The 13,275-nt window shown below is 38.9% G+C and overlaps 1 protein-coding gene across 2 annotated transcripts in view; it reads left to right on the forward strand.

Moving 5' to 3' along the window:
- Window positions 1-13,275, forward strand: part of FBLN1 (fibulin 1) — an 83,347-nt gene that overhangs the window by 29,319 nt on the left and 40,753 nt on the right. For both annotated transcript variants that reach the window (XM_065033215.1, XM_065033224.1), the window contains exons 4-11: window positions 203-374; window positions 2,985-3,044; window positions 5,240-5,341; window positions 6,621-6,758; window positions 8,920-9,057; window positions 11,477-11,620; window positions 12,457-12,585; window positions 13,090-13,215. In XM_065033215.1, coding sequence (XP_064889287.1) covers window positions 203-374; window positions 2,985-3,044; window positions 5,240-5,341; window positions 6,621-6,758; window positions 8,920-9,057; window positions 11,477-11,620; window positions 12,457-12,585; window positions 13,090-13,215 — 1,009 coding nt within the window. The remainder of the gene's footprint in view (window positions 1-202; window positions 375-2,984; window positions 3,045-5,239; window positions 5,342-6,620; window positions 6,759-8,919; window positions 9,058-11,476; window positions 11,621-12,456; window positions 12,586-13,089; window positions 13,216-13,275) is intronic.

Raw genomic sequence — 13,275 nt, forward strand, 5'->3', positions numbered from 1 at the left:
GAGCCCACTGAGCTCAACTACAGATTAAAATACTGGAGCCTAAGTACACCAGGAGTTCTTAAAGAGTTTGCAGAAAGCTTTCCATTGGTTTGCCAAGGTGAGATAAGGCTGTTGACATGACTGACAAAATTTCTATTGATACGTTCAGGGCTAGGATGCTAGGATTTAACTTTTTGTTTGTTTGTTTTTTGGTCTCCAACAGACATGTTGTTACTGTTGTTTGCTGGGAAAGTCTGCCCAAGTTCAAGGACAGAGCTGTGAACCCAACCCGAAGATAGGATACCAATGTGGAGTTGTCTTCAGAGCTTGCTGTGTGAAAGGTCAAGAAGGCATTGATGTGTCCATCAGCGATGATGCTCCTAAAAAGGAGCAAGGTATTTGACATTGCAAATTATAAGAGAGTGCAACACAAAATGATATGGGGTAGAAGGAGTGAATCATAGAATCATAGAATGTCCTGAGTTGGAAGGGACCCACAAGGATCATCAAGTCCAACTCCTGTCCCTGCAGGGGGGCCCCACAGTTCACGCCATGACTGTGCTTGTACATTAAATTATTTCTGTTGGAATTCCTCTAACTTGACATCTCCTCTGAGTAATTGAATGATCCATGTTTTGAAGCTCATTTTTTTGGCTAGTGAGAACTGAAACGTTGCGTACTACAGGAGGCTAAAATAGCTGGAAAGTGGTCACTCAGTTTCTGGTGTCAGAACTTAACTGTAAGACATATTATTTTGGCCACTAATGATCTTATATTGGAAACTAAATATAAGCTGTTAATTTTAATAGCATTTTGCCCACTGATAAATTCCTAATTAAAAAGAAAATCAACAACTGATTCTTTTAATTGGATTTAAAAGCCAGATGGCTCTTGCAAGCTTGGCAGAATTCAAATGTTACCTTGTGTGTGAGAGGCAAATGCCCACAAACTGGGGGCATTTGAAATGCATGGTCTGTCTGGGAGAATGGAACATTTCCAGGAAACATGGTATCTGCATTTATTTCAATATTATCAGAGGAGAGGTGCATCTAGATGGCAGCAGCTCCTGACACCCTTCTCCACAGAACACCACAGTCCACAGAACTGAATAGGATGAGTGTGGACATGCTGACATGGGTTTGGGGTTGTTTTGCCTTTTTCACTTAGTAGACAGGCCTGATAGTGCAGAAAAGTAATGCTATATAGTGTTGCCTCCTTTGTGGGCAGCTGAGCACTGAAACATGCAATCTGGCTTGCAGATCACCAGTGGCAGGTTTTGGGAGGCCTCATCCTAATCAATCACTTAAACCCAAACCCTGCCACAAAATCTTGCATTGCTCTGCTTGAGCCACTGTGTTATCAGACTTATTTTAGGTCTTTCAGACCTGGCTTATGTCAGTGTACACCTTTATCAGGTAACACTGAGAAATGCCGTACCAGTTTCTTTGTGTGCTCCTGCCTCAGCCTGGGAATGCCCCTTGTCCATTAGCGTGGGCTGAAGTGATTTGGCTGGTAGGTATCTTATACTTAGACCACTCTGCCGATAACAAAAATTTGCAGACGTGGTGTACCTGCATGATGTGAGAAGTATATCAATATCTGAAAATCCAGAATTGTGAACACAGTGTCCAGTATTGCCCCATTTACCCTTGTAGGCTAGTGGCACACGTAATGACCAATATGCATATGATTAGTATGGTTATTATGGCACACATAATAACCATTATGCATTACAAAGAAGTGTCTGTCAACAAGCAGGGCGAGACAACGTTTTCATCATTAAACTAAGAAACAAGCAGGTGGCTGAACTTATGCCAGCTCTCCCTACCAACAATAAAAATTGCCTATAGAAAGGCAGAGCAAGCAACATGGCACCTTTGTTAGTCAGGAAGGGGAGATCAGTCTCTGTTTTGTAAGGCGGCTTCCTGGACTAGCGCCTTGTGTTTGTGTTAGGTGATAGCAAGGCGAGCAGAGCATTCTCCTGCAGAGGGTAGGCTAACTGACTCCCTGGATGATGCTTCCTTAGTTACTTTGAGAGTGATCTCTGGTACTGTGTCCCCAGAGACCTCTACAAAATCAGACCAGACTTGGGCAAACTCATTTCATTAGCCTCTCTGTGATCAAAATGTACCCCTATGGCTTGAGGACTCAATGTACCAACCCAGACTTGTGCCAGTGTGCAAAAACTTGCTTTGACATCTGTGATGTATTGTTTACTTGCAAGTGACAGCTGGTTGAATAGGCTTATGGACAGTCATCAGAATAAGACTAAGACTCCCATTCAAGTAACCAGAGTATTTTGAGATTGTACTTTCACACATCTCGTTAACGACCTATCGCTTCCCCTGCCTTCAAAATGGTGGCATTGAAGGAAGTCCACTACCTCGTCCTTTGGGCAAGCAATAGGTTCAGGCAATGCATGTTTTTAGCCTGTTTATGTTCCTGTTTATGTGTGAAAAGGACTCTCAGGACGCATGCTTGTAGCAGAAGCACCACTGATCAAAACACTCCAAGTCAAGGTATATGAAGTACATTTGAAAGAATGCCATAAGTAGGTGCCCAAAAGTTGGGTGTGGAGTTCTTTTTGGAATGAAGTCTAAATAAATGAGGTTAATCTGATTTTCATTAAAACTCTGAGTACTTCAAGCTACTATAAAGTCAGGGGAAGCCAAGCATGCCCCAACAACATGTCTTATGAAAATGAGGTTAAGCTCTGGTTAAAAGCCTAATGTTAAGAACCTGCATTTGAAAGTCTCAGCCCATATGTAATCTATGATCACAGCATGACTTTCATATTGGATCAGTCAGATGGAAAATGCCCCATGGCTGTGTACATTTGAATGTAAAATTTAAGTATGAAATAACTGTAAAATATGTAAATAATGCTCTTTAATTTTGTCCTGGTTTATCCAAAACCCTGGTCTGAGTCTCATCCCAAGCAGGCAGCTTTTTACTGTGAGAAGAAAAGTGTTTTCTCCTCTAATACCTCTCTCTCCTCTTTTTAGTTGAAATTTCAAAGGAGGAACTAGACCAAGAAGATCCTTATCTACATGATGGCTGCAGAGGTAAGTCAGGTGACTGGTCCTGTTAGCCAGCTCTTTTGTGATTGCCTCCAATAAAAGAAAAGCAAACTTAGATCTAGAAATTATCCAAAACCTTTTGCTTAGGGTCCTTATGGGTAAAAATAACAGAATGAAGATCCTTTCTGAGAAATAGGAGGTCATTATGAGATGCCTCAATAGTTCTTCAATACCAGGGAGGCCTTGTCTCCTACAGTGGAGTTCGTCTTACCCAATTGAAGCTTAGGCTATATGTTAAACTTTTATTTAACATCTAGCATGTAACACCTCAGAGGTGTTACCCATTGAACCCGTGGAGTACTCTGGATTCTCCAGAACATGGGGATCCTGTATTAAGTATGTGCATTCCTTTATTCTCCTTTTGGGATGATCAGGGTGATTGAATATGAAATGAAAGTTGTTTCCTTTTGAGATGCGTCACCTGAAAAAAGGAAGAAAGGTGGTTATTGTCCTTATTAGTCAGGCTGTTCTGCCTCCTGGTAAGAATGTGTTATTGGGATATTGTTCTGCTAAGTATTCTGATTTATTGCTTGCCACATGTTATTTACGTATCTATAAACTTAAACCAGTAGTGATTTATTATTTTCTGCAAGCATTTCAGAACTAAGTAATGTATTTAGGATAAAATCAGTTTAATAGACTTATATTCCAGTTGAGACATGATTTACTGTACTTCATGTTGTATAGCCATTACACTCTAGAGAGGACGGAAATGTCTACTAGGCGATTAGCTAGTCAAAGCCAACAGTGGCTCTCCTTCTTGTCTCCAGCTTCTAATTACAAGAGATGACGTGGAAAAATGTGTTATGTATTTTCCTAGCATTATGTCTTTATGTAATTAGTTGTTGCATTTGCCAGTTAATCAGCTGCCTGCGAGAGGTGGATTGGTATGACTAATTACAAATTAGAGTTTCTGTCTATGGTGTATTTTCTGATAAACTTGGCATGCCAAAATTACTTGTGATTTTCTGATCTTCACCAGGGGAAACTTAAGTTTCCTAGGCAGTGGACTTTCCAGAGGTTTGTTTTGAAGCACCTCCATGGTATATGAGGATATTAGTTCTGTTCTTCCAACACCTTCGCAGTAGGTTTTACTGTGGCTGACAGAAGCTCACAGAGGTTCAGAAAGCTGTAGCTGTCCATCTCACCCACAAGACTATGGTTCCTTCAAATGTCATTGCCTATGTCAGTATTGTGTACAGACCTAATTTTCTGTGGTGTATTAATGGCCCTGTCCTCACTAGAAATTATTTCACTTCAAAAAAATATTTTAATTTACTCAAAAGTTTAGATTATTTTAACTGCATTTGCCCACATTGATTGTGCTTATCTCAAAACTTTTTTTTTAATGCCTATCCAGCCATTCTGAAAAACAGAAGAATAAGATAGATTCTATTTGTACTAAGAATATCAATATTCTTACAACAAGTAGTTGAAAGTATATAACTTTTTGATGCTATTAAGGAGAATATTAAATGTTTTGAATATTGATTTATTTTTAACAAGATCAGAAAAAGTAAGTTTTCTTAATGATGAGCCAATTTTTGTGTAAATCTCCTATAGTGTCCTCTCTTTCTGTCAGATGGAATAACCTCACCCCTCTTTCACATCCTTTGGGACTCTTGCACACACCCCACAAAGTCCTGAGTACCCCAGTAGTAAGTCTTGGTTTCTTTAGGTTATTTGAAGCCTTCGTCATTCACAATACCCTTTTCTCCCTTTCATGTTTTCCTGCCTGCTGAGTAAGGAAAGAGCAGATGCTATTGCTAATTCAGGAGTATGGCCCTAATAATGACAGGCTAAAAATAAAGCCTAATGCACCCAATAGTGAAAATGTTTCATTAACTTATGGTCATACATCTTGTCATCCTTAATCAAAGTTTTAACTTCCCAGCCAAAGCCTGAGGAGGTGTCTGAGCTCATCAGCATTTTCCCTTAGACTTCCAGCAATGATGGACTATGAGCAACTCCTTGATTTACTTCCTTCTTGTTTTAATTTTTAGAGCTAAAAGAATCTGATGATTACAAACACTTATTTCAGTGTTTAGCCCTTTCCTCCTTTTATATATGTGTGTGTTTAGTTATCTGCTTTTCTAAATATATCAGCAAGCATCCTGTAAATCAATGGTTTGTTTCAGTTCCTGTGAAGAGATTCTTAACTTCTTAAAATATCCAATTAGGTGGTGGTCCCTGCTCTCAGCAGTGCAGAGACACAGGATCCAGTTACGTCTGCTCCTGCTTTGTTGGGTATCAGCTTCAACCAGATGGTGTCAACTGTGAAGGTAAAATAAATAAAACCATTGCTTCGATTGTCAACACCCTTGTTTCAATAGAGCAAGAATAGATAAAAAATATCCAGACAGAGGAGATCAGAGTATGCTTAAGCCAGCTGAGGAAAGAGGTGAGATCATAAAAAGTTGATTGAAACAGAGTGTTGGAATGAAAATTGTGGGAAGATGCAGTTAAGAATCAGTAGAAGAGATGGAGGATTTAGAGTGAAGAAGAGGCAGAATATCTTGCATTTATTGTTGTAACTAAAACAAACAAAAACCTGTTCTCTTTTATAGTAGCTAGTAATTGATGAGGCAGATGAAACAGAGCAGGATTCTTCAGCTTGTTAAGGACACAATTGATAGAAAGTATGAAAGTTTTAGATATTGTGAGTGTCATGGGAATAGTCAAGGGGGAAGGACTGTTAAGTTTCTCCCAGAAGAACTAAAGGGACATCAAATGAAATGGGCTGGGATAGAGCAATGTAGACATCTGCTTCTGAGCTACTCAGCCTAGACTCCTTTTGTTGCTTACTGAGAGAAACAAGCACTTCAGGGCACAGCTCACCTTGCCTATTTTGCATAGCTATTGTAGGATGAAAAGCATTACTCATCAGGAGTGCCTTTTTTTATTATTTGTTGAAAAGGGAGTCTAGGTAAGTAACTCACACAAACCTCAAAATATAAAATAGATCTTGGTGACTGGTCAGATTAATTCTAACCTAGTGTAAGATATAAAAAGGAAGCATTTTTATATTTGCTATATGTGGATGACAAGTATTATACATTCAAAGAGAAAAAGAAAAAAATTACAAAAGAAGTGTCTATCAGTAGCTATAAAGCAGAAAGTTGCAGTGGCTTGGAGAGTCCCTAAGCCATATGTGGGTGGGAGGCAGAGCAAGGGAAGAATTTTTGAAAGCTTGCCTCATTTCTACAGCCACCATAATCATCTGCTGCTGGACTCCATCAGACGATGTTGGCCCTTTGCTCTCACTCAGTGCAAGTTCTTCCTCTTTCTTACTTGCAGTGAATCAGCAGTCAGAAGTCCTGTTACCAGTGGGGTCAGAACGTCTTTACTGACTCACACTCTGAGAACAGAAATGAGTAACCACAATGTGGGTGTGTGAGTGTGAGGCCAAATCCAACCCATTCTTTGTGTCCTGATGCTCAAAGTTATGATTGGTTGGAGGTGCACACACAGCTAGACTTTGGTCTCACCTTGCCTGTGATTTCATGTTTCTTATTTACTCTCTTTTTTTAAATTTTTTTATAATAATTTTGAATGTTCTAGATATTAATGAGTGTATCACGGGGACACACAGCTGTGGGATTGGACAAACTTGTGTCAATACGTTAGGATCATTTCGCTGCCAGCGGGACACAAGCTGTGGAACTGGTTATGAGCTAACGGATGACAGTCGTTGCAAAGGTATGTCTTGTACAGAAAAAAATGAAATCTTCCAGCATTAAGTAAAAAAAAAAAAAAAAAAAAAAAAGTACACAATAACTTCACACTCTTTTACTTTTGGTAAATACACACATAAGCTGTAGTTACACAGGGACATACAGACAATGCTACTTCTTGTGGGACAGTAGTTTTCCACCTGTCACCTTGCAGATACCAGATCAGGCTACTTGTGGACTACTACAAAGACTTCCAGGAGAGATAACTACATTCATTTTACACTGGCAACTTGGCATTGCAAGATAGGAGCTGGTCTGGGGACTGAAACAGTTGATTTTGAACACTCAGCACTCACACCATACACATTTTTCTGGTGTTTACTTCTGGCTACCTCTGGTCTGATCCTGTGAATTGGTTGCTGAGTGGAGTGCCTAAGTCTTGCTCCTGGGGCACACCTAGTGGTTTAGTTTCACCTGAAAGAATCAAGTTCGCACACTTCGGAGTGTGAAACGAAGTGTGGCAAGTGGAGTGACCAGGTGGTTCAATTTGATACCACTAAGGTAGATGCATCTTTTAAAAGTAAGCTTTTATCTTCAGGAGGTTTAAATTTGTTATGAAGGGATTAATTTTTTAATCACAACATTCTTAAGGATTTCGAAATGAAGAAGAGTTAAAAGCACTGTTCTTGACTAGGTGTGTTTGAACACAAGGCTCAAAGTCTTTTTTTTACTAAAGAAATTACTGATTTCAAGTTGCGTGTAGCACGAAGAATGTTGTTGTGTGCATCCAAAACTTCACTTGACTTACTACCTTCATGGAGATATAAATTAGCAGCAAACTCCATTTGATGTGGAATTGGTTTCCACTAGAAAAAGTCTGTTCCCCCCGATCTTAGAATTGTTCATAAACAAGACTGTAATTTCATTCAACTGAGTAAATTAACTCAACCAAAATTCTGGTTAACATTTTATTGTAGGAACTGATCAGTGATGAATAATAGATTGAATAAAAAAGCTGATTGAATAAAAAAACTCCAATGCAAAACCTGCAAACCACACAGACGATGTTTTTCAAAGTATCATGGGCTAACTTTGATTTCTTTGAAGTAAAATTTCAGCTGATTTGAATGACATCAAACTTAGGCCAACAAATACCTTACCAGCAAGTATTAACAATCTTTCTCAGGTGGAAAGGAGTACAGACAGTAAATTATGCATGCCATTAATATAAATTTCTTATCTGGATAAGATATGTTAATAATGTTAATTATTAATGTTATGTTAGCAATTATGAAAATAGAAAATTAATAATCCTCATGTATGATTTTTAAATGCCAAGTAAAATGGCTGAGTTGTGCAACATGTAGGACCCTGCTGAACCCAGTTCAGTATTAACCCATCCTAAACTTGAAATGGGCTCCACAATCATTATTTAAGTCTCACAGAGCTCTAGAGATAAGAAATTGCATCTGTTGTTGTGTCCACTGCTTAAATGGGAAAGCTGAGGCATCCTATTGCTAGAAAGTTTCTGAATTTTAATACTTTCATGAGATTTCACCCCATTGCAGGGGTGAATCATAATTTATTCACAAATGTTTGTTGTCTACTCTGAACTGGAATGGAATATTAAAAGAAGAAGAAGTCATATTTATGCGCATTTTAAAACACAATAATGGAAGGATATTGCAAACCTTAATATGGATGAGAATGAAGGCCAACTAATTCACCAATGAAAGAAGTGAACAATGCCTGCATTGGATCTAAAGTTAAAATTAAAACTGTACTCGGACATATAATTAAATGTTACTAACTTCAAAGCTGAGCCCATGTGTAAACACAATGCTGAATCAAGGCTGAACACTGTTGAACATGATGGTTCAGGTGCTATATAATAATTTTGAATCATTTAGGTGTGCGAACTAAATTTGTGAAACATAATAAACACACACCCCTATATATAATGTTAACAATGAAATAATTTAAAAACTTTAACTTATTTTACCGTTTTTTACTGAGATTCTGTTTGAGGTGGTAGGTCAGATTGATCCTGGGTCACTGCATTGAATTGCATGAAGATATGCTGAGGATTAATCAGTCTGGTGTTTTTAACTGTGTCTTATGTTTTAAATGTGATGAAAAAGCTTCTGTCAAACTCCTGCTAACAATTCTTTTTTGTGATGTACCAGATATTGACGAATGTGAGACTGGTACTCATAACTGCCCCCCCGATTTTATCTGTCAGAATACTCCAGGATCTTTCCGTTGCCGACCCAAACTACAGTGCATGAATGGGTTTATACAAGATGCGCTAGGCAACTGTATTGGTAAGACATGTTCTTATCTCAGTGAAAACTTAGGTGTTGCTTGTGAGATAAGTGGTAGTTTCACTGGGTGAGTTCTGAGCTTCTCAAGTCATTCTTCATGCGCTTATGCATTGCTCTGCTATGTTTTTTTTTTTTTTCTGCTGCTTTAAAGACAGGTTTGCTCCCACAGGTAAGATTTACAGACAAGAACCATTTAAATAAAGACCAGATCTCTATTTTTAATGAGATTTGGTTACTTAGGGCACTTAGCTGCATTTGAACATTTTCCTTAAGTCTTTGGGTATTTTATCTGAAACAAAACTTGTGAAAAAATTGTGATAATGTTCTGTCTTCTCCTATCCAAAAGGTTTTCACCAAAGCTTAGTATAAAAAGCTGTAATTTGTGACATTCTGTGTAATACACTTTGCTGATATTAGTATGCATGGTTTTACAGGCATGTAGATCTTTCCAGACCTGTCCCCCGTTATAGCCTATCAAGAATTTTACTATGGATGAGAATGATGGGCCAGTTATAATACACTGTGGAGAGGAGTTTTATTTTAAAGATTGATTACAATTTGTTGGGCTAATGCCTTGTTTCCAAGACTCCTACAAAACAAAATTATAAACTTCATATAAGTATGTTAGAATTACTGGTTTCCAGCACACTCTAAATGGAATTGTCTAACGTGACCCACAAATCTATCAGTCATTCCCTTGAGTAGTATTTTCAAGTCTCAACTTAACTTTGCATTCCCCCAGCGGCGTAGCGTGTCTTGGACTTGTGGAACTGGCTGAGCGGCAGCAGCTGCCAAGGCTGGCTCATTGTCAGCCCCTCGTTCTCCTGACCACATCGTACCCTGTAGTGCCGAAATCCGACACTGGAAACACTGAGACTGAAAAATAAATCGCAGCTTTTGAAGTGAAAGGGGCCAGTGCTTGTGCACAACAGACCCTTTGAAGACGTGTATCCTGCCATAGTTAGCACCAGGTGCATGGCAGTTAGCAGTTAGCTTGCCTTCCTTGACATGACTAAAGCCACATCAATTTGCAGCAGCAATAGTTATGCCCCCTAAAATGCATTTGCTCAAAACATATACCAAAATAATTTCACAGTCTGTTTTTATGCACTGTGGATCAAATGCTGCCCTATGTTGTGTCAAGGGGAAAAAATTATGAACACCTTCCTGCCAGTGTCTTTCTAAGTTGAAAATTTTACACTCTAGTGACGTGGGATAAGCCTGTCTGAAATCTTTCACATTATAGTACGTCTCTTTCCCCATCTTCACGTAGCCAGCATTTTGCAAGCTGGATGCTGTGCTTAATACCATACCATACCATACCATACCATACCATACCATACCATACCATACCATACCATACCATACCATACCATACCATACCATACCGAAGTGGAAAGTAGTAGCTCCTCAACAGTTAACATTAGCACTGTGTAAAATGATGATAATATCCCAGTGAAACAGCTGGGTAAATTTTAGACAGAGAAGTTACATTAAGCTAGGCTTTGTTAATTGTCATGAGATGCAAGCCCATACACACACAAACAGTGCTGCTCCTGCAAACTCTAAGGTCTTAGTTACATTAACATTTCCAGGTAGCAAAGGCTGCCTCAGTACCTCCTGTAGCCACTGATTCCTGGTTCTGAGATTTCTTTCCCCCAAATGAATAGCACGTGCTCCCCTTGTGTAACAGTTGGTTCTGGACCTTCTTGGCTAGACACACTGCACCAGATCATACTCTAATACACCTTAGCCTCGTCTCATTACATTTTCTGAGTTTTTACTTTATACTGGGTTCTTGCCAGGCAAAGAATATCTTTGTCACAAAGTGATAAAATGTCCACTTTGTGAAAAAACAGACATACGTTTGATGGATGGTAAAGGGCTGCATAGTCTTGTGAGTACATAATTCACATTCTTATGTGCTTACATGGACAGCTTACCAGGATAAGGTATTCACAGTGACTACCTGTGAGCAGTAGTTTATCTCTCTGTAAAAATGGGGTCAGCTACTACCTCTGTGAGCACATACTACCAAATAAATAGCTCATTCACTGTGAGCCACAGACTGCAGCATAGCTGGTTAAGCTGATGAACTGAATTGTTGATCAGCTATTCATATGTTTAAGGGAGACTTTCAAAGGCTTTTGAACAAAAGCAAGTTCTGTACGCAATTTCCTCTGCTTCTCAGTGGGATCTTGGCCTCTCGTACCTCTCCCAGTCTTCATCCTGGACCGTAATGCTTATTATCAGTGAAGCTAAAAGGCACAAATAGTTTTATTCTCCCATAGGCAGAACTTTTCAAACTCTGAAGGATTACATCAGGATGTAATCCTCTGAAGAATTACATTAGGAAAGAATCTTAGCTTAAACATCTCCAGGCAGCAGATAGTTACTCTGACTTCTTGTGCTCTTGTAGATATCAATGAGTGCCTGAGCACCAACATGCCATGCCCAGCTGGACAGATCTGTATTAACACTGATGGCTCGTATACCTGCCAGCGAATCTCACCCAGCTGTGGCCGAGGTTATCATCTCAATGAAGATGGAACAAGATGTGTAGGTAAGTAACAGTCTGGAAGAAAAAATGATTTGAAGAAAATAAATCACATCTGTTGTTTATGTGTACCAGTTTCATGCACTTTCACCAAGTTTTTTCTATTTCCACAGTCAATTCTTCATCCTGTTCTTTCGCTTGTGGCAGTCGCAACAAGTGAATAATGACAAGGATCCACACTCTGTCCTTCATGTATCTCATGAAACCTTAAATTCTGAGAAGAGGAAAAATCATAATCACCTCCCAAAAATGGCATTGTCTGTGACTATATTAGTGTATTGGAACAACGCTGTGTAGTCTCAAATCTCCCCAATACAGAAGTATAACACAAGGCCCACTTAACATCCCACAGAAGCTATTCAAATAATGATGAAAGGCATATATGCCTTTGGCTGCCTTTTAACTAAAGTGCCTTTTGCAAAAATAAGTATTTTTTGCATGTGTTTTCAATTTTTGTAAATGGCTTATCAAAGCACTACTGTCTGTGGGAGACCCAGGCATGTCCCACCAGCTGAAGATCTGACCCATAAATACAGAGTGTCCATAATAAAACAATTTTGCACCTGATTTCCTCCAAAGATTGTCTGATTTCCTGATATATTTTTCCTCTTAAGTCCATCAACATTAACAGGATACCTGAGAGAGAACCTGTTTAAGTAAGAATAGTTTGGATCTGTGACTCTGATCTTCTTGTGGAAGCTGAGAGCTAGATCAAAATCTTGCTGTCTGTTTCAGAACACTTTATACCTACTAGAGAACACAGATATATGTTAACATGTTGCTCTTCTCCCAACTTGCATGCTCAGAAGTGTACTTTCAATCACTTTCCTTCTTTTTTTCAGATGTGGATGAGTGCTCATCCTCTAATCAGCCTTGTGGAGAAGGACATGTTTGTATAAATGCCCCAGGCAATTACCGTTGTGAATGCAAATCTGGCTACTCTTTTGATGTCATCAGTAGAACTTGTATTGGTAAGTTACACCTATCAGTTTAAATACGTGCAGCTATGGCATTTCAAAAACCGACCCAGTGTAAAGAATGTTATTGGTCTCTGCATAACCTCTTTCATCTGAATGTAAAATTGACTACTGTACTGTTCGTATAAAACTAACACCGTATTAAAGAGATGCTGATACTTCAAAGGAAGCTGTATTAGTATTGTCAACATGTTATCTGTTATCCTGTTAAAAGGTAAGATTATGAGAGTGCGTGTAATTGTTTTCCGTGATACTTTTACATGCACTTACAGCAAAACATTCCTTTGGAAGATCAAAGAACTTTCTTCTTTATAGATCTAATTAAATTATGCAATGGGCTGCTTCTAAATGAGCGTTTTGAGCAAGTTCTTCCCTCTCCAGTATGAAATTTAGATCTGGAAAATAAAAATCAAACTTGTATGACCACGTTCTTGTCCAGACTACTACTGCAGTGAAGCCAGCCAATACACAGACCTCTCTATATATTTATCGTTTCAGACATCAATGAATGCAGACGCTATCCAGGCCGCCTTTGCGCTCACAAGTGTGAGAATACTCCTGGTTCTTATTACTGCACGTGTACCATGGGATTCAAACTTTCAACTGACGGCAGGTCATGTGAAGGTATGGCTGTCATATGCTTTGGTCATATAGTGTGAGATACAGCTGATTGTTGTTTAGCTA

The sequence above is a fragment of the Columba livia genome, chromosome 1 (assembly GCF_036013475.1).
Source record: "Columba livia isolate bColLiv1 breed racing homer chromosome 1, bColLiv1.pat.W.v2, whole genome shotgun sequence".
NCBI lineage: Eukaryota > Metazoa > Chordata > Aves > Columbiformes > Columbidae > Columba > Columba livia.